The 23068-nt window shown below is 35.8% G+C and overlaps 1 protein-coding gene across 6 annotated transcripts in view; it reads right to left on the bottom strand.

Annotated features, from left to right (window-relative positions):
• rapgef4.L (Rap guanine nucleotide exchange factor 4 L homeolog) overlaps positions 1-23068 on the bottom strand; it is a 153018-nt gene that overhangs the window by 10529 nt on the left and 119421 nt on the right. For all 6 annotated transcript variants that reach the window (XM_041577498.1, XM_041577497.1, XM_018235918.2 and 3 more), the window contains 11 exons: positions 22425-22513; positions 20372-20402; positions 19295-19373; positions 18298-18444; positions 10742-10839; positions 9105-9230; positions 7782-7960; positions 3570-3660; positions 2104-2154; positions 1891-1978; positions 1437-1501 (listed from right to left, as the gene is read on the bottom strand). In XM_041577498.1, coding sequence (XP_041433432.1) covers positions 1437-1501; positions 1891-1978; positions 2104-2154; positions 3570-3660; positions 7782-7960; positions 9105-9230; positions 10742-10839; positions 18298-18444; positions 19295-19373; positions 20372-20402; positions 22425-22513 — 1044 coding nt within the window. The remainder of the gene's footprint in view (positions 1-1436; positions 1502-1890; positions 1979-2103; positions 2155-3569; positions 3661-7781; positions 7961-9104; positions 9231-10741; positions 10840-18297; positions 18445-19294; positions 19374-20371; positions 20403-22424; positions 22514-23068) is intronic.

Below are 23068 nucleotides of genomic sequence, written 5' to 3'. Positions count from 1 at the left end.
CAGCCCTGTAACATCATGTTATATGATAGACATCTGCTTGATGATTTGCCACAACCCCGAAGCTTGGCTTTTCAACAGCTACCCAGAGTACACTAAGCATATGAGTGTCAACGGACATTGATTACAGGTAATGCTAAAATGCACATAAAATATAAAACAAGTTAGGGACCGCCATTCGGGGTTTACCTTGACGTGGTATGGTGGCTTATCAATTTTATGATCATAACTTTGTAACAAAATAACCCCTGTTTTGGGTACATATAGCATTTATTATACTTATATATATACTTTAAAGCCTTTAGAGTGCTCCCACAACCCCCCTGTTTTGACACTACTAACAAGGTCCAAAATGATTGGTGCATTAAGTTAAGTATATAAATATGGCATGTCTACTCATATTAATTTTGATGGTTTAGTTCTCCTTTAGAAATGAATAAAATGCATAAATAATGTAACATTGTTTATTAAGCACACAATATTAACAATTACAGGTACAGGTGAGTAGCCTTAGCCTACTACTTGAGTGGCCATATCTGAACATTGCAGCGCACCCTACAGTAGATTATATCTAGTAGCAGGACTCATAGGAGGAAAGGTGGCAAGTGTGCAGCTCCAACTGTGATATTAATATGCACACCTCCAGATCAATGGATTCAAAAAAAGTTCAAAAAAAGTTCAAAATGCAAAATGCATCTGTGTTTTCAATACAAACAGAAAATATTGTGCAGAGGTATGCAAGGTCAACTATAAAATGTAAATTATCAAAAAAAAGGACATGAAAAAAAATAATCAATACAGAAATAAAAATTTTGCACCTCTACCTTCTGATGAAGGGATGTTTATCTGGGCAAAATATTAACATTTTGTCACACTGTGCACCTACAGAAAAATGGGTTAAGCACTTTATTCACATTTTGTGTGCTGCACCTATTTCTTTCTTCTTTTTTCATATAAGGTGATGCCCTTAGTAAAGATATTACAATTGCAGTTATTGAATAATGGAACGATTTTACTCATTTCCATTTCCTGCCACTGTAAACCAATAAACTAAAACATAAATAAAAACAATTAAGGTAAAATAAAATACCATAACAAAAAACTATAACAAATAGGCCCATCCCCTGTAGGCATATACATAATGAGCTGGGGTAGAGCATTGTGTATTTTTATCACACAAAAAAATAGTTTGTCAGGGCCCATTCTCGCCAAGGACCCATAAGTTGCTTCATCATGACCCAGTAATTGGCTTAGAATCATAAACCTTAAAATTACTATATTCTTACTATTGCTTATCATATTATAAGATGAATTGTAATAAAGGGGTTCATAGAGACCCACCCTAATCAACATGAAGTCCCAACCCACATGTAAGAATCACTGTTAGGCAAAATTAAACTTCAGCATTCATAAAAATGCAAAATAGACAGAGTACATACCATTTTCTCAAAGTTTACTAAATTGTCAATGAAGGTTTTGTTGCCCTCATGGGTAAAAGTCATATCTGCAGGAAAAAAAAACAATTAATACAGGAGGAAATCTTCAATTGCATCACGCAGTTTCCCATAAAAGCCAAATGTTGTATATACTTTATTCAGAAATGGTCAAGACCCTATTTCACTGACCCTGTGCTTGTTTCATGTTTAAACAGGCTTGTTCTTGAGATATGGGGAACATCTTAAGAAAATGTCTATTGTAGGGTGCACCTATTCTCTTCTGGCGATCTTTGACTTTTGCCTATTGTTCTTTCCTAAAATAATAAATCCTAGTATGGTGTTCACTTGGTGTCTAGTCTTTCTATGCCAAAATCAACTATATTAAAGGGCATGTCACTTGTCAGTGACTCTTTGAAATGTGTATTTGCAGTATTATTCCTATAGGCTACTTCCTTACCTTTGATAAGTAGAGGTGTAAAAGGGATGATTGGGGGATCCAGTTTAGCTACAGTGAGTCTATAAGCTCTGTGATTCCTTGATGGATCCTGCGATAGAAGCACAGAAGTTCACATCAATACCTGATGGTGACTGTGTATAAATCCTCAGCACTCTTGAAACACATACATAATTCTATTAATAAGTGAACAGATAACACATAACAGATGCTCACCATTAAATTTTCAAATTCTGCATAGATCTTTTTGAACTTGCTTGGGAGTTTCTGTGAAAATAAAAAGAGTCATATGGTTCCAGAATCATTGGACAAAACATAAAAACATACTCAAAGCATATTCATTATTTGCAAAGGGCCCTAGAGAGCCAGACGAGCTCTTAATAAAAAATGACCCTAGTGGGTGAGTTCTTGTGGTGGGAATATTAGATTGTATAATATTTACTTTCGCTATAAGAGTGCCAAATATGACCTGCTGCTCTGCTGTGCACAGGTGACATCATACAGGCTTGTGTATGAATGATGTAAGAGGAACATAATCAAACATATCCATTGCCACAGATTAGCAAGAAATAAGTGAGTTACAGCACAGCATTACAGACTCATTAGCTGACACTAGGTGCTTTCTGATCTACATTGCCATGTTGTGGTAGCTGACAGCCACAGCCTGACAAGCCGACATGCTGCCATTTGTATTCCTTCTTACTCCAAAGAGATTTAAAGGTGGAATTGCAGTGAATTAGTTAATATGAATATGTCACCTTGTAGCTTTAACAAACTTCAAACATAAAAACAAAGGCCAATTATTGTTTTCTGATTTGCAAGAGAAGCAAAATGGAGCATTCTTTATCTCTTGTCATCTGTCAATGATAATTGCATTGTAATATTCACAAGCCAACTGTGAAAACATTGAAATACTAATCACATTGGCATTATGACTTATGTGCAACAATCAGTGCGATCAGTAAACATTTTCCCATCTAAATTGCCTGAGCAATAATTGGAAAATTAAAATGAGTGTGAATGATTAGAAAGCACATCCAGGGAAAATATGGCAGCTCTGAATTGGTGGAAAATAAAATGACAGGCTAATAGGATTTCTGCTTGTACTACTCAGCCTGGAATGGGGACTGCTTTGTGATTAGAATGCAAAAGTGGTTTGATAAAAAGAGGAAAATAACACTCTAAAACAGATTCAAAGATAGAAGGAAATACTCATATATCACAATGTAGACACATAACCATAGTCACTTTCACAGTGCCGTGACTTCAATAAAACAAGATAATATTGAGTGTTGCACTCAACCTAAGATACCCAAGATATCCGAGGATCCCACTCCAATAATAAATTAGTATGCATAGTAAATGAAAGGCTACAACCCCAACCTTCATCCCCAGTATGGCACCTTCTGATTATTGTACTTATCTGAGATTGGCAGAGGGCTATGGCAAGAGATGAGGAGGATTATATGAAGTTAAACAATGGATTTCTCTAATCAAGGTTAAATCCCAAGCAGATATAGAAAGATCTTAATGGAACTAGCGAAAGCCCGGAAACAGTAAGATAATGCTAGAATATTAAAAGTCCTATTAGACAATAACCAACAGGAAATAAAAGCAAAGCTGTGTGCCCCTTTCATTGAATAGATATTAATTTTTTTTTATAATAGTTATTAAAAACATACCTCCCATGTCAGTGAGAGGCGGCTTACAGCCACGTTACTCAGCCCCATGACAATAGCGAAGAATGAGTTCAAATTTCTATATTCCTTGCAGCTGAAAAACATTATTTGCATGAGATTATCAGATCTCAAAGGCAAAGAAGACAAAGACGTGCCATTGTATATATGATGTAAATCACAGCAGGATCATACTTTAAGAGAAGAATTTGCACTTCATCCAAGGAAATTTCCTAAAAAATTAAAATGAAATAAAAATAACTGCAGATATCTACCTGTGTGCATATATATATATATATATATATATATATATATATATATATATATATGACTGGCCACTGGTCATGATAAGCACCTATTATAAATATATAAATATTCTTTCTGTGTTTGTGCCCAACAAGTACACAGAACTGGAAGCAATGGGGTTAATGAACAATGGTATGTTCTAATCAGATAAAAACATTGCATGCTGGTTATTAAACTGGTATACTGTAAATTCTTACTATAAATATCAAAGGTGCCATATACAGTACACCTGTGTTCAACATCAACAAATAAAATAGGGCTGGTACATAAAGTGTGTTCTGACAATTTTTTTTCAATAATAAAAATTATATTTATTGTGCTATTTGATCATAATGTTCTTTTTACAATGACACCCTGTTGAATGCAAAAGTGTTAAATGCAGTAGTTTTGTTGGTTCAAATTCATATTTTAGTGCCAACCTCTGATCAGAACTCTCTTTGCTCATAGCAGGGTTATATACACTGTATGACTGCCTGTATGGCTTTCTGACTGCCTGTCAGACCTGTAGATCAAACAGCATCTTATTAAAGACTTTATTCCCCACTGAGGAGCCAAATAGGTGGCATTAAGGCCACAGTGAAAGTGCTTTCAGTTTCATTGTTCTACACAGTTAAGCAAAACAAAAAAATATAGATATTTTAAAATGAATGCATGACAGATGCTAGTCCTATATATTGGGCTCATGCTGGATATTACATTTATATTTATTGCTCCTTTATGGGGAAATATTTTGCAATGGAAGTGCTGTATGGTTCCAAATATCTGTCCTACACATTTCTATGTATATTGTTTTAATACCCTTAACTTAAAGAAATCTTAAACCAATTTAATAAAATGAATAGTTAAAGCAACCTGTAGCCAATCTGAAATACTGTGATAACTTGCAGGGTGCGCGGTCAATCAATTATGCAGTCAAATCTGTAACAAACAATTCCTGGACCAGCACATGCCTTTGTGATTTCAGTGTTTTATTTATACACACATATAAAGGTCCCAAAGTGGACCGAAACGTTGGTGTGGCTATATGTGTGTATAAATAAAAACACTGAAATCACAAAGGGAAGTGCTGGTCCAGGAATTGTTTGTTCCAGATATGACTATCTATATATATATCTATATAGATAGATATATATCTATCTATATATATATATATATCTATATAGATAGATATATATATATATCTATATATCTATATATATATATATATATATATATATATATATATATATATATATATATATATATATATATATATACACACATCTTCTTTGAGTTATTCTGTTTAAAATGGTATTGCATTTTCTGCCAATTGTATACCGTGTTTCAGCCATATTTTAAAAACAACCAATTTTTTTCCCTTCTCTCCTTTATTTTCTCTCCTTTTTCTTTACTTATGATCCGATATCTCATTGCTGTGGTTTTGTAAATAGGGATGATGGCATCACTAAGGTTTTTTAGGCATGGATTTTGTCAACAGAAGAATAAAAATATAGCTCATCTTTAAAACGAATATTTATTCTCGTTCAACATTGCACAATGTGTTTACTAAAAACCTTTAATTTATGATAGCTGTAACTATGACTGGTTCACTGTCAATGCTGGTCTCCTTCAGGAACAAGATGACCTCAAGACGTCATATTTAAAATATCAGCTCTAATAAATATTGTGAGTGTCTAGACTCTCATTTAAAGACATAAATAAACGATGGTGGTAATCAGAATCTGAATCTGAAATCATGACCAAGAAATTGCAAAATGGTATTTTGTTTTTACTATAATAATAAGAGAGTTCATTGTTTTTGATGATTAGAGGTTTGTTTTTATTTTAGAATGATTTTAGTAGCCTCAGGGCATGGTGCTCCATATTGCAGAATGATAATCCAGAAAACCCAAGCAGAATACGATCCCATTAATGCACAGTTATAGAATATTTTATCCAGACTGGGGGTTTTCCAGATAATTGTATCTTTCCATATCTTAAAAGAAATCTTGCTAGAAATCATTTAAACAGTAAATAAACCCAATAGGATTGTTTTGCCATTGATATAGATTCATGCAGCTTAGTTACCGTCAAGTACAAGGTATTTTTTTTTATTATTACAGAGAATAAATAATTAATGTTTAAATCATAGAATTCTTGCTTAAAATTGACTCTATGGGAGATGAACTTCCTTTCAAATCTACAAAGCTTTCTGGATAATGGGTTTTCATATATGGGATCACATACCCGTGTTAAGATTTCTGTTTGTTTTAATGTTTTTAATTCAAAACCTAAAAAAAAGAATGTTCTACTTGTCTTGTATTTTCTCAGTCTACAAGTGATCAAAACTGAATTTAACGTGGAAGTGGTTCAAAATCAGTTTGACTAGTTATTTTGATGAATAATATAAATACATAAATCATTACAATAGCCTACATATTTTAATTTTACAGAATATCATTCTAGTGTAGTAACTGTCATTTACATTAAAGAAATGAAACAATCTAAGATGTTATATATGTGTGGGTTATTTTATGTACGTGTGTGTGTGTGTGTGTATATATATATATATATATATATATATTATATATATATATATATATATATATATATATATATATATATATATATATATATATATATATATATATATATATATATATATATATATATATGAAAAGAAGATCAGCAGAAGATCCCCCTCCTTGAGAAAGGTCCCCATGTGGGACCGAAACGTCGGATAAGATGTGATTTTTGATCACATCTTGATCAACACAATTTCACCAAACAACAGAGACTGCTGATCTTCTTTTCATATATTATTCATATTTGGATCGTGCACCTCTGGCTTCATCCTTTGGATCGAGTGCAGGCACTGTGGGACTCTATATATATATATAAATATAAATATATATATATATATATATATATATATATATATATATATATATATATATATATATATATATGTGAATTCTACAAATTCCTAGCAAATAATCATGTGCAGGAAAAGAAATGTCTGCGCTGCTATAAACGCCAATATCTGACCTAGTCGCCAGTTAAAACACCTTTTAAAGAGCCACCCGCCATAAAGGGACTCGTTTCTGCCAAGTGAGCTTTTGTCTTGCTAAATTTGTTCTTCAGAACTCTCAGTGGGATCTCCCAGCACTAAAGAGCCCATTTGGCTTTTCATTTTTAGCACACGTACAGTCTTCTAACATGGAAGTAAACAGGTCCCCCTCCTTTTCACTGCAAGACTAAATGTACCACATTAGAAGGTTAAACACAGAACGTTAGCCAGCCTGACTAGGATTCTGCACTTAGCGAATTAATCTTTTCCTCTGTTTTTGTTCCCTGTGCACTTTCAAATTTCATGGTTAAGATTTTTTTTGTTTGTTTTTAATGTCATTGTCTTTGGAGATTGTTATATTTTTAATTGGTGGTAATTAAGTATTTTCCTGGACCCTGCTGTTGACGTGAACACGTTTTGAAATGTATTTCTTTAACAGTTTTTTTTTTTTGTTTCTTTTTATGCCCTGCTGCTTTTTCAGGCTATAAACGGCAGAGAAAAACACCTTTAACATTTTTAAAATGCAGAAGCTGAGAGGAAAAGGATTTCAAGAGGGGAAAAACAGCCTTCTAAGCAGCAGGCTTAAATAGAGAAGCAATAGGAGAGCAATACCAGGCTGTCAGAGGCCATGCTGTTGGCCTCCGGCATCCTACTGTGGTTATGTAGACAGCCCAGTCTCAGCAGAAAAGATTTTATGGTCGATGTGAAAAATATTTCATTACATTATATCTTTATTAAAAGTATCTTGGGAGCAAAGGCTATAATAAATCATGAATGCACAAAAGTGAAATCTACTTAGAATATAAAAAGAGTGTTTCAGGTTTTTTTTGTCTGCTCTTTCTAAATTGCTACAAAGTACTTACTGGGCCGCAATTTTAATAAATTTCTTTAGAAGTTGAACGCGCTTGCTGAGTTGAGGGCACAGGCAAATCTCAGTCACAACCCAGAACTGAATTTCATTAAAGCGTCTCAGGAAGAGGTCTAAATTTGCCGTCGTCTTTTTAAAATTCTGTCTCCCAAATGTGTGGTAAATAAGTTCCAGCTACAGCAAAGGGGAAAAAAACATTACAATGAATTATAATTTTATTGATTACCCAAATCTTTAGGATAAATGCCTAAAATTAGTAAGGTAAAATAAATTAAGCTTATAGGTGGGTCTATGAACAGGGATTGTACTCAACCAAGCAAACATTAAATTTAAAAAAAAAAAGCAAAAACTAAAAACCACAATGAAAAAAAAAAGAGCAGCTGGAGATTCTCTTTGACTTCTACTGCTAAAATGTTATTTTATGGTGAACATTCTCTTCAAACTAAATATGGTGAAAGATGCACATACAGTAGCTATCATGGCTTACCAACAGAAGAAAGGCCTAAAAAAGCTATTTTTACTATATAAGTTATTTTGGTGGAAAATTGCTAATCTCATTTGTATGCAAAATACTCCACATTCTAGTTGTAAATTTGCCATGTGAAGATAAAGGGGGCTGATCTCGAGGGTCAAGATCAGGGGAAAAAAGGGGAAAAAAAGGAAGTGACTTCTTTCTGATTTTGTAGCCTTGGCAGCTGTTTTTTTCTTGTTGATCATGTTTTTTTTTCTTCAAGTAAAAAAAACTTGGAACCGAAAACCTTCAGGCTTCAGTTTTGGAAGAAAAAAAAGTCTTCTTTGTTTTTAAGAGGTTTGATTTTAACATCACCAATAAAAGTGATAGTGCTGTATATAGAGGACACTTGGTTAAGTTTGCAGTATCTGGGCACTGATCTAGTTAAGAAAATAACCCAAAATAAGTATTGGCCCCTGGGGACCTTGTTGCTTTTATGAAAAAACATAAATGCCCGAAAAAGTTTATTAATCTTGTTTTACCCAATCCTGGCCCTAGAGTAATAAACCAGCCCCTAAGGCTAAAAATTCAAATATATTATGAATTCTTAAAGGACAGCAATAAAGTTAAACAAAACACTAAAGTGCAATTATAATATTTACATGAGCATGGGCAACACTTACATAAATATATGATGTAACAGCTTATTTTATTTATGAAAGGCTGCCACGGATGTTAAAGGGGACCCGTCACCCAAAAAAATTATTCAGGCCCACTTTAATAACGATATATATTATTAAAAGTAATATAAACATTCTCTCTTTCTCTATATATATATATTATTCTCCTTTTAAGCTATATACAAACCTCATGCACACAACTGAATAGGTCCCAGTCATGAATGGTCATCTGATAAGCTAAGTCTTTAGAGCTCATGAGTTCAAAAGTTGACACGGTTCCAATGGAAGGCCCCTCTTGTTCTTGGAGAGGCGTCTAACAGGGACAAAATTAGGACATTGTGAAAATATATATGTCACATTTCATAATTACTAAATGCTCCTAAAAGTTACTTTACAAAGACTGCAGTGTTAGTAATTACTTTAATTTGAAGGGTGGTGATTTTAAAGCATTTCCATTAAACAATCTTGTGCACTATAAATTATGCAGGGAGAAGAGTTGTAGTCAAAGTGAGCTATACATGCATAATTCACATATAATTTCATATGGGTTTAACCCCTGATATCACTGAGTAAGATTTGGTCAATGTGGCAGGAACATTATCACCCCCCTAAAGGAAACATTTAATAATTGCCTATAAATGCTGCACCATCATTTTATACACTCATAAAGATCATTCCCAACATTGATATTAACTTCTCTAGAGCAGTAAGTAATAGTAAGTAAATCTTTAGCAGTAATGATGGCTGGCTTTTTTCAGTTGTCTTTTAAACTGAGGATTATTCCTAAAACGTTAACTACAATGGGAAAATTTACTAAAGGGCAAAATTTCACCTCAAAAAGCTTTGCCACACTTTGCGCAACTTCATCAGTTGTTAATTTGCTGCAAATACGCTTATTTATCAAAATGGAAAGTTTCGTCTGGGCAGATAAAAAAAAATATACCAGTGCAAACGTTTCTAAGCGAATTTTCACCAGCGTTACTTTCTTCCAAGCGAAACTTCGTTAACTTACTTAGGGTTACATACATTTAAATATGCCAGGTATATATAGGTCATATGTTTGTCTTTATTAGTGAATGTTGGTGAAACTGTTGGAAGTGGCCCCTTACTGTATTAAAAATGCCCAAGGAAGCAAAATAAAGACAAAAGAGACCCTCTATTGTCCTAGACATGAGCCCACCCTAAAATAAATGTGACATGAGCTTCAAATGGTTAAAAAAATGATCGGTTGCCTGAGAAAATTTGCCTGGGGAAACACCGCAATAGTACTCTATCGCTGAACTTTTTTGCTAGCGAATTGTCCTCTACGTCTTTTAGTAAATTGGCGATATCCCTTGGGAATTGTCGCTTTGATGAATTTTCACTCAAAACAGCCACTTTGCCCTTCAGTAAATCTGTGGCAATTATGGGATCTTGCATCTGGAAAAAAATTATCCAGAAAGTTCCAAAATACTGGAATGCCATTTTCCATAGAGTCCTGTTAAAGCAAATAATTCTTATTTTTTACTTTATTCACTTTTTTCTCTATAATAAAAAGACAGGACCTTGTACTTGATAGTAATTAAGCTAGCAACAATCCATGCTAGGGGCAAAAAATCCTATAAGGTATTTTTAGGTGTTTAAGGTTGAAAAGTTTTTAAGGCAGCCTTAGGGAATAGTGAAGCAATTTATTAAATAACACATTCCAGATAACAGATCCAATACCCTAATATAGGTATTACATAATTTCCATGCTTAAATCTGGTTGCCAGTGGTGCCCTGTGCTGTAATAAATATATAAATTTATAAAATACTCAATTAACATGATAACAATTATGTGAATACCAAAGAATCAAACTGGTCCCGGGGACAGGCAAACAGACGTCCATTCACAGTGAGCGTTGTAAACACGGATATGTCGTTTGGTTTCAGCACCACTTTTTCTGTAAATAAAGGCAGATGATATACTTTGATGTTCTCAATATTACCCAGCAGCTCATTGAAGTTTATAATATACTTGTCTGTGCTTCACCAGCTTATATCAAACGACATACCCAATAATGCAAAGGGATTATGCAGTTCAGTAAAAGCTGGACACCCCTTTTACATGAGTGGGCATACTGTATATAAAGCAGTTATTGCAAATAATAGACATCCATCAATAAAACATGTAATGCCACATAATTTAATATGACATACTGTATATGTCATGTTTTACTGTTTAAATGTACAGTTTATGTAGAGTACAAGTACTGTACTTTGACAGATGTTGCTTGAAGTTCTGTGTAACAGGGAACAATGCACATTATTTTTGAACTACAATGCCCACCAAAAGCACTAACCTAAGCCAAACCTAGCACTTGTAGTGCCACAGCAAGCTACAGCCTTCTGTTATCCAATGTTTTTCAGCAGACAGGAACATTGATGTCAAGCGTGTCAAGTTTGTGCGCTCCATGATTTCAAACTATGTTTGAATAATAAATGAGTGTTTTTAGCCCCGCAAGTGCTCCGTGAAGATTTTCATTAGGAACATTGATGTGAAAAGGAAAATTGCCTCCTCCCTTATCAAAACCTTAACTCAGATATATATAGTTCTGAAACCTTTCAACTGGTTGTAAACTTTACTTTTAGCATTTTTATATATATATATATATATATATATATATATATATATATATATATATATATATATATATATATATATATATATATATATATATATATGTATATATAATCAAAATCTGGAATAAAGCATTCCTGGGCCAGCACTTCCCTTTGTAAAACAAGTGTCTTTTTATTATTTCATTTCACACAACACAGTGCTCCAACGTTTCGGTCCCTCTTGGGACCTTTCTCATATAAGCTATGTTTATATTAGTTTAGTCTTCCTTTTAAACTTGGACACCATGTTGTGATTCTTGCATATGAGCCTAGTTTCCAAACCTCTGAAGACCACATTTATGTCAGCTGATAATTTTATTTATGTAGCTGAAACATATTCAAGAGGGAAATAGCTAAAATAGCTAAATAGCTAAAACAGAGAGTGTTCATTTATATTTAGACATATGCTGTAAAACTATTGAAAATACACAAAGCATTATTTTACTCTGGGGACCTTGATTACAATTTGTAGATACAATAACACATGCAAACTTGTGTGAATTAAAATGCCTTACAGAAAGTGATTGCACCTACTTGCTAGATATCAATACTTCCATAGGTGCAGAGCACAGCACTATATGGCAGAAGGAAGCACGATACTTTACAACTGCCATTGACCAAGTGTACTTAATGAGATCCCTTTGCACAATGTACACACCCATTTTTCCTACAAAATCACATGCATTGGAGGGTAATTAAGTGAACACAAAATGAAGAGGTTTGCATAATATTTTACAAACACTGGCATTTTATGCTTACTTGCATGTGGAGGCAGGTTCAACACTTTTGTGATCCTTGGTGGGTGCAATTCTGTGAAATATTGGTGCATTGTGGAAAAGTAGTGGTGATGGTTTTTGTGATTTGCACTTAAACCGACTCACAATTCTGTCTATATTTTGACCAAGCTACATAATAACTGTTGTTTTTAGGCCCCTAAAACTCACTAATATACCTCCAGCGTGATCAGACCAAAGCTGCCCAGGCATAAAAACAGATCATTTGGTGCATGTATGTATCACTGGTCGAACAAGAATGTTATGGAGATATTCATAGTACATAGTAAATTGCCGCCTTCCTGGTTAGAACAGAGGAATTTTGTTTTCCTTTTGTGGGGCCAAGTTGTACTATATTAAGCCAGTTAACCCAAAAGCTGATTTACAGCACTTCTTATTAAATGTACTTGTTTTTTCATTAGCCTGACATAGACGTATAATGAGCATCATCACTGGTAGGCTCAGAATGACTATATATACAGCGAACATGCAAACATTCATGTCTCCATGCTATTGCAAAATACATCACATTTCCAATATGTTTCCCTACTCTGGATTTCTAATGAATGACTGGCTCTTTTAGCTCATCTTTAACAGAGTATATGTGGCAGTTAATGAAATTTATATATACTGAACTGTACAATTGCATGGATTACTAATGCAGTGTTAAATACATAGAAATGTATAAGCATAACATAGTATTTAAATGCATCTATTGCTAAATAAACCACTATAAACTTTTTTTCCGGATTTCTAAATAGGTTTTATAACATTCTGTATAATATCCTGGTGATTATTACATTCTAACGCTGGCTGCTTTTCCAAGTAATGGCGTTGTCATGGTTACGCTGCTAATAATGGTGCTTTTTCTCGGATTATGCTTAGAGTTTAAATCCCTTCAGAAATCTCAGTATTTCAATAAATGGTGCAAAGTCAAAAATAATATGAAGCTCTCTTGTTTTAACTCACTAATAGAAATTGAATAAAAAAATGTTTAGAGTACATATGATACAATTGCAGCATGCAATGTGAAAATAGCTGTCTAAATGGAAAATGACGGGGAATAAATCAATGGCGGCATTTCTACATTATATATTTATTTTGAGTAAAAGGAACAAGACAGCACTCATAGTGGCATTAAACAGATAGTGTCATTCCTTTGCTGCCAGAAATTATCTGCCTCTCTATGATGTAGGCTCCAGACAGAGCACCTAAGCCCTATATTTTACTTGTGAGTTACTTCAGTTCAAAGTTGTCCCTGGAAGATTGTTTTGGATTACAATATGGATTTCCAAGAAGAACAATAAAAAAGATTGATCCATATCTAAATGAATCAATCTGATTGGTTATAGATTGATCTTTGCAATAAATAATTAAATAATTTAACAATTTAATAAATCCTAATGATCAATCCAATAATTATAGATCAATTGGATTGTACATGAATGATTTTTAGTTCATCAGACCCATATTTTTTTCTAGTATTTGAATCCTTTTATACTTAATCCTCCAATCCACGAGGAGCTGGAGGAGACGAAGATGCCTAGGGTATATATACAGAATTGGTCTGTGATTCAGTTGCAGTGGGATGCATTTGGTGATGTGGTACCCAGGCCTAGACTGGCAACCTGTGGATTCTGGCAATTGCCAGAGGGGCCTGCTCTAAGATACCATAGAAAGTGTGGGGTGCCGTTTGTCCCAAATACATTCTGTATACAAAACTATCCCTAATACACAGAATGAATGACTCTCATGGTATATAAGTATTTGTGACCATACACAGAGAAAAAAATATACAAAAGACTTATTTCTATTAAAGAATGAAAACAAAATCTGGTTAGTGCACAAAAGGATGTCATTATATCACAAACTCCATTCTGTACAGTTTAACAAGCAATCTGTCTCACAAATGTATAACCTCCATGTAACGGACAGACTTATGTTCAAATTTACTTACAGAATGAATTATGTAAAAACAAAGTTGGACATAATATATAATAGTGTAACTAACTAGTGCTTGTCAAGCTAGATTTTACTGACAAAATAAATATCTGTGACAGAAAGCAAGATTTTATAGCACAGGATTCATTCTTTCCACAAAATGACAGTTTTGTTTCACAAAACAGATAAAATAACCATTCTGTGAAGCAACACTGTCATTCACATTCCTGAACCAATAAGAACAAAGATTATTGCCATATACAAAAAAAATGAGAAGTGGCCAGCTCTGCTCCACATGGCTAAGGCAAAGTATCTGGCCTGCTATAGAGGGCGCCCTCTAATGTCCCCTGTGCTGCATAGTAATAAACATGAACAAACCTTTCCTAAAAGAGCTGCTGTTAAACACTACAGGTTCATAAATGGAAGTTTTTACAAATGGCTGAGAAATATAATGGTGCACTTATAATGATTGTAGAGAAAGAAAAGTATGCAAAACTTATGATCATTTTAGGTGATATGGCTATTCTTATTGTAGTAACCTGCTTGTGTGGCCATTTTGGTTAAGGGCATTCCTGCTGTTTTGCCATCATCTTATGACTCACTCCTGTTCCTCTTCCTGTCTAAGCTGAGAGCAATAATGGGACAGGCCACACCCACCTGCCATGTTGTATTAAATGTACCAGAAGTTACAAGTTCAATGTGGTAAACAAATTACTCATCACGTAAGGGAAGTGGCCCAGGTGCACTGCCCTGAGCCCTCAGCATAGGGGGCGGACGAACCAAAATGTAAAAAGGAGCAGGCACTCAATGAACGCAGACTTCCATCAGGCACCAATTCAAAGTGTAAAGATCTTTATTGTGTCCAAAATTTCTAACTTAATTGGCTTTTGGCAGAGAGGCCAGTACAGCTAACAGGTGCAACTAAGATACTTTGTAACAATTTTGAGATAAGAAAATAAGTAATTTTAACAGTTTAGATAAGGAGAAATATTTTCAAACTTTTATAACCTGCCAAACTTTGTAAAATGAACATGGTAATTACGGGGTGTGGCCACAAAAATGGGTGTGGTCAAAAAAATTCGCCGCGCTACATGACAACATTTTTTTTTTGTCTCTCTTTTTACTTCCAAAATGTTGGGAGGTATGACCATGCATTATGTATAGTATGATGTGTAGGTTATATGAGCAGCCAATCGTGAGTACTGAGTGTAAACAAAAGGGGGTCATTTAGGCAGGGGCAATTTTAGGGGATCATAATCGATTTATAAAGAAGCAACAAGCTATACAATGCTTTATATTTATTTATAACAAAAGACTCTAATGATGCTGTCCCCTTACCTGCCCAGTGCTTAACCCTTTCACATCAGAGTGGGTCGAGGGGGGCACAACACTAGAGCAGAGAGCACAACTGCGCCCATGTCACATGCATGCCAGCAGGGGGGGACAGGGGGGACAAGTGTTCCGCGCCTGAAGGGGGGCCCAGAATAGCTGCATTTTTCAAAGAACGGGGTCCCCTTTATGAGCGCCCTAGCCGTGCGGCCATTTCGCATATTACCGAATGCGGAAGTGCCGAAAAGACGAAGCTGAAGTCCCAAAGTGGCGAAAAGACCCGAATTCACGAAAGGAGTTGAAGAGAGTGAAGTTGAAGTCCTGAAGCCTTTTGTTTACACACAGTACTCAGGAGTGGCTGCTCATATAACCTACACATCATACTATACACAATGTGTGTCATACCTCCCAACATTTTGGAAGTAAAAAGAGGGACAAAAATGTTTTCTGCATGTAGTGCGGCAATTTTTTTGACCACACCCATTTTTGTGGCCACACCCCGTAATTACCATGTTCATTATAAAAATTTGAAAATATTTCTCCTTATCTAAACTGTTAAAATTACTTATTTTCTTATCTCAAAATTGTTACAAAGTATCCTAATTGCACCTGTTAGCTGTACTGGCCTCTCTGCCAAAAGCCAATTAAGTTAGAAGCTTTGTTTCTTTTTCTGGCTGTTCAGTGCAGAGAACAGAGGGACTTTCCAGTACAAATGAGGGACCTCAGGTTGAGCTGTCAAAAGAGGGACTGTCCCTCTGAAAAAGGGACAGTTGGGAGGTATGTGTGCACATGATCAGTCCCAAGTCTCTGGCTAAAGCTATTATGTAGTAGTTAAACTATAGGTAAGCACATTATTAAGAGACTACTACAAGCTAATTGGTGCAAGATTACAGCTAGGAGGAGACATTGGAGTCTAATTATCATATACAAAACTTATAACTGTCTCTGAGAGTCAGGCAAAGCAGCCAGACAAGCACAGTAACTTCTGGTACATTTAATACAACATGGCAGGTGGGTGTGACCTGTCCCATAATTACTCTCATCTTAGACAGGAAGAGAAACAGGAGTGAGTCATAAGATAATGGCAAAACAGCAGGAATGCCCTTAACCAAAATGGCCACACAAGCAGGTTACTACAATAAGAATAGCCATATCACCTAAAATGATCATATTTATATAAGTTTTGCATACTTTTCTTTCTCTACAATCATTATAAGTGCACCATTATATTTCTCAGCCATTTGTAAAAACTTCCATTTATGAACCTGTAGTGTTTAACAGCAGCTCTTTTAGGAAAGGTTTGTTCATGTTTATTACTATGCAGCACAGGGGACATTAGAGGGCGCCCTCTATAGCAGGCCACATACTTTGCCTTAGCCATGTGGAGCAGAGCTGGCCACTTCTCATCTTGTTTGTATATGGCAATAAGCTTTGTTCTTATTGGTTCAGGAATGTGACTGACAGTATTGCTTTACAGAATGGTTATTTTATCTGTTTTGTGAAACAAAACTGTCATTTTGTGGAAAGAATGAATCCTGTGCTATAAAATCTTGCTTTCTGTCACAGATATCTATTTTGTCAGTCAAATGTAGCTTGACAAGCACTAGTTAGTTACACTATTATATATTATATCCAACTTTGTTTTTACATAATTCATTCTGTAAGTAACTTTGCACAAAAGTGTGTCCGTTAAATGGAGGTTATACATTTGTGAGACAGATTGCTTGTTAAACTGTACAGAATGGAGTTTGTGATATAATGACATCCTTTTGTGCACTAACCAGATTTTGTTTTCATTCTTTAATAGAAATAAGTCTTTTGTATATTTTTTTCTCTGTGTATGGTCACAAATACTTATATACCATGAGAGACATTCATTCTGTGTATTAGGGACAGTTTTGTATACAGAATGTATTTGGGACAAACGGCACCCCATAAGAAAGTAACAGTAATTGGGATTATGGGTGGCTGTTTTGTGCCTATGTGTACTGGAAATGTAAAAAGCAGATACAGCACTACGAATTAGACACTAACCTCAAATACAGAGGAACTGGTTGTCTAGGATTGGATTTCCAGTGGAGGTTCTTAAACTTATGTTTATTATTAAATTTCCTTTTCCATAACTTCTGGCTGTATAAAAATCCTAAACAAATACCTATCCTCTCTGTTTTTAAAGAACGACATAATCACTTGAAAACATAAGTCTATACAGAAAGTCACCAAATCCTGATGCCCCTGAATTTGCATAGAATGAGCGTAATTGCAATCAAATGCCTCCTTAATCTACGGGCGGTGGAGGGTTTCAAAACTTGATGAACACTATCCCTATGGCTGTAGATTTGCTAACCACATTCTTACAGATACCTGCGGGATAACTTGGAGACAAGGGCACGGCGCACTGGGAAGTGCTATTTTTGTTAAGTGAATTGTTCTTCTGCACAGTGCTAGCTGATCGTTTTGGTAATATTTTGGGAAATGGTAACAACGAAACCCTAAAAGGCATCATTGTTGCTGTCTCCGGTAAAAATCTGCTTCTAGCACCCAGCTTGGTCTATTTACTCAGTGGGAGATCCCACTGTTGTTTGTAATCAACTGAAATTATCTCAAATGCTGTTATAAAACCAGTGCTATTTGTGTGTTTAACCTTGGTTTTTAAATTATTTTCTGTGTGTGGAAGGAATGATAGCAAAACAGTACCTCCTGCAGAACTGATTTTGACGAGTATCAAGCTGTCGCCGGAGCCTAGTTTATCAGCGACCGCAGAGAGCACTTCTTTCACTGAAGCAGCCACTGCTACACGTATAGTGGTGTAAGTATGATCTATGCAGTATACCTTGAACAGAACTGAGGAAAAAAAGCACACATAAGCAAGGTTCTCTTATATATTCACTAAATCTTTAATAGAATTTATTGAGAGACTAACACATTTGGGTATCTCCCATATTACGTGTGTTTTATCTAGTTTGGGGGCTGCAACTTCACCCATAAAAGTAGAAGTAGGATATACATAGGGTCAGGTTCCTTTGTTAGCACTAGTAGATCATGGGTAATAATTCATTTTTAATCATCCAAGTGTGAACTTTCTGTTTACAGATCAGGGAATTAATAATCACGTATCTAGGCTTTTAGGATAAGAGAGCAAAACAATAGAACATAGGGAGTGCTGAAATTACCAACCACACAGCTAGCACTCTCTGCGGCTGGTGCAAGGGCAGCCAAAGTCAATAGGCTGCTAGGCAGTGGTGTTAATTAGAGAAAAAGCAGACCCTGCAGCTTTATTTGGGCCCATTTGTGTAGACAGTTCAGTGGAAGCCTAGTTAACTGGTTATTTCTATATATAATAGTATAAGAGGTCCACTTTGGAGAGATTTTGGGGCCCTAAAATTATTTTTCTTGGAGTCCAGAGAAAGTCCCAAACAGTTGAATAAAAAAATAGCATCAACGCTGGGTTTGGCGAGCTTATCGGAGACTGGGAAGGCACTAATGTATAGTGTGTAGAAAACGCAAAGACAGAATATACCAAGATTTAAAGCCTCCCATGGGAAAGTGGCATAAGGCATGGCAATAACGTAACCCACAAATCCTAAGGAAAAATAGTAAATTCTCATGATCTGTTGCTGGTTGAGTGGCTGTGGGTGTGCAAAAACACATTATATATCTGAATGTATAGACCATAAGAAAGATGAAAACCTACTTTCATCAGAGCTCCGTATTGCCTGCCGCTTTTGTAGTCTCTCATCTCCAGTGCTGAACTGCCGTAAAAGCACCTTGTGCTGTTGAGAAACATTGGAATTAGCCATTATATTTTTTGCACATTTTCGTTTGTCTCTCTTGTCCACTTTGCCATTTTTGCCTTTACATGTGACAGGAATAGGAAAGATAGACTTTTTGGATCCCCATTATTTATAAAACTAGTTCTGGTTCTTTGCTGTTATTGAACTATATCAAGGACCAACCCTTAAACAGCACTTAGCTCTTAGTGTGATGGTCGCCATCTTGCCTACTATAGCTGCTATCTCCTACTTACTAACAAAACAAATGCTGTTCTGCAGGGCATAGTTATGTGCCTTTTTCACACACCCATATAAAGTATAATCCAATAGTACAGGCAGTTGCACTATATTATAACAATAGTAAGACCCTAAAGCTTTATCTTTTCCTAATTACAGTAACACCTTAAATTAGAGATCTATGTAAATACAATTGGATGACACCACACCTACCCAGTCCCACAACCCATTTTCCTGCCTGGACGTACTACGTAATGTGACCTGCAAAAAGTGAGGGTGGTAGGAAGGGAGGCAATGAAGCCTATTTTGCAACTTGTAGCCCAACTGTTGACCAGAATTTTTAGCTACTCAGGATTGCTACCCCACCAGCAACAGTATGTAATCTATGTCCATACTAATGACCAAACTATTTATCTACTCAGACCTGCTGACTTTATTTACCCAGCATAAAACCAGAAGTGATATAGTAAAAAAAACATGCTGTTATATCATCTGAGAGACGGGATGCCCAGTTTGGAAATAAAGAAATCTATTTTGTCACCTGCTGAACATGCAACCTGTAGGCCTACATTTAGCTACTGTCAAGCTGCCCAATATCCTCATGTTTTTTAGGCACTCTGGGTAGCTGACTCATTGTAGACTGCAGGACTCTGCCCAACACAATGGCACACCCTAACATTCTGGTTTCCTGGCTGGGACAGGCACACAAACACAAAACATATCAGTTTTAAAAAAATGAACTATTAAAGTGTCTTACTTACCTTCTTTTGTTGCCCCTTTGCATCCTCAGAGCTGTAAAAAATGTATATAGCAAACATTTGTTAGCAGAAGTTTCTTTATGCTTTTAAAATGCTCTTAAAACATCATATACTGTAAAACTGTTGTAAGTGCCATAAACCTAATTGTGTGATTTTTCTGGATCACACCACATATTATCAGTGTTGATTCACTGCAACAGTCAGTTGCAGTCAGTCAGTCAATTCTGCCTTATATACATAACCCAATGATCCATACCCAACCTTGTGTGATCCACCCATGTTCATCCTTCAAATCCAGACAGATAGAAATGTCCCTGCACTCTGTACATAGTTTATAATGAAGGTGGTGAAGGTGATAGTATGTCCCGACAAGGCATCAACCATTACACTATAACTAGTGCACACAATATGTTTAACCCATTCTTTAGTACCAAGAACTGAGGTTGCAATTCAACAAAGAGCCTTTGTTAATCCCTGCCATATAGTTAATATGATCCAATATGTATTTTGTACTTGTATCTACATTTGCCCCAAAGATCCCTCTGCTCCAAGCCTCCCTCCAAGCTTCTATGAAGGTTTTATTGGCCATGCTTTTAGGCTAAGGAGCTATTTACTTCTGACAGGCTGGCCAAAAAGGTTCCTTATCACATTACATAGGACTCAACTTAAATGTTTCACAAAGAGACACCCCAAGAGGAGTTCTTGAAATAAATAAATAAATCTGAATGTTTAGGACCTGGATTATATATTTGTCATTCCATAGGCTTCCAATCGTGTTATAATACCATTATCGACAAGAAGAATGATATTTAAGTGTGCATAACCTCATGGTGGTGTTGCCAGCTAAACAGGGCTTAAATGGCACCTTCTAAGGTAAAGGCAACTCCCTAGATTTTCTCATAGCCTGAATGTGGATAAACCATGAATTAATGCTAGCATAGTTCTATACCCTGTACTGAGCACATTTTCCTAAGAAACACTGGGGTTTAACGATCGCCATTGAGTTACATTTCTAAAAAAGGGGTGTAATTTGAAAGAAAAATCCCTTTACAAATTCTTAATATGCCAAGAAATATTATTCCCCGTGTGCTGGCCCCTGGATTTCACTTATAGAGTAATTCCATTATCCGAACCATACAATCTCTCTCTTTTACACTAAGCTGTTTCTTTAGATTAGCCACATCAATACTCAACATGTTAGAGCGAAACTATGAATTAATGCCGAAGAACGATATTGAATTCATTACATAATGAGTCTCTTATTTTCTGCAAATCTCGACTGGTGAAAAAAAGGCACTTGAATTATTTCAGAGCTATTACTTCAATAAAGTAATTGTAAAAAATCAGTGAGAACAATATTCATTTGAGTTCTTATGAAGTTTCACGCTGTGGAAGTCTGTAGAAGCCTCTCACTCGGCCAGTGTTTCAGCAGGGCAACCAGAGGGCCGCATGAAGACTTTTGGCAAGTAATTTTGATTGCTCATTTGAGTCCAAGTGACATTATTAGCATAACCAAACAGGATTCCGCTCTTGAAGAGTCTGCTCTTGCAAGGTCGCGTTTGTATGCCGCGGGGGACCACAAAGCACATTTAGCAAAGTGTTTCTTATGTTCTTAGCAGGCAAATAGTTTCCATTTAATTATGTGGATTTGTGATCGTGGTCGGCAGAAAAATATATGATATGCACACTAAATGTAAAGTTTTATGAATAAGCTAACTGGGTCTCTCTATGATATCGCTCGTATGTTTCTTTATTATGCAGAGAATGCTTGAAAAGTCACCGGGATGCCAATCAAAGATCAGAAACAATACAATGTGGGTATTCATACAAGGGCAGAAGTACGCCTGCATCAGAAAGAACACTTGCCTTAGTGTCACAAGGGTCCTTGGTGGCAAACACATCCATAAAATGATAAAAGACATATTATAATGTGTAAAAACTGATTTTTGAGTATTTGTGTATTTTTTTTCCCCTCCCAGTCTTTAAATTCGGCTTTTGTTCGGCTAAGCAGATGGATCCTTTGATTATTTTTAACCGATAGCTATAGACTCCTTACATTTGCTTTATAGTTCGTTCCAGGTCAGGTAGCTGCTCTTTCAGGGCTGCAGTTGTTCTTGAGTCATCCGATACTGACACATAAAATTCCTATCAAAAGTAAACAAAAAGAAATGTTTGGGTTAGGTAATACACTTTTATACATGGTGCAACTGCCCATTTTTCTAACTCTGCACACAGCATTTTGCATTGTGTAAATTGCTGCAAGCTTTTATTCTCCTTACAGAGACAGTCCATTTGCCCCTGGGATACAATAGTAACTGCATTAGCCAGCACTGTACTGGTTCTTGGTGGGAGAGGCACATATGCACCCCCTGCCTCCCCCAACTTGTGGTAGGAGACACAGCCCATAACAGGGGTGCACCACTGAATGCTGCACTCTGCTCCTCACCCTGGATTTGCAATCAGGGCACACGGAGCAGAGAACAGTTTACCCTGGGGTAAGCTTTCCACTCTTGTGCCCATTAGCACTCAGTGCAAGCAGTGTTGGGCTGGGATGTCAGGGGCCCACCAGAAAAGCTAAGACTGTGGGCCCACTTTCCAAACTATTATTCCTCCTCACCTCACTCAACCTCTTTATTCTTCTTGTCTTTTATCTCTACATACAAAATGGTTAGAAGCAGGAGGACCCACTGACACCCGGAC

Source organism: Xenopus laevis, chromosome 9_10L, assembly GCF_017654675.1.
Source record: "Xenopus laevis strain J_2021 chromosome 9_10L, Xenopus_laevis_v10.1, whole genome shotgun sequence".
In the NCBI taxonomy this organism is placed as follows: Eukaryota; Metazoa; Chordata; class Amphibia; order Anura; family Pipidae; genus Xenopus; species Xenopus laevis.
Note: the sequence above shows the minus strand (reverse complement) of the source record. Positions and strands in the feature narration are given on the sequence as shown.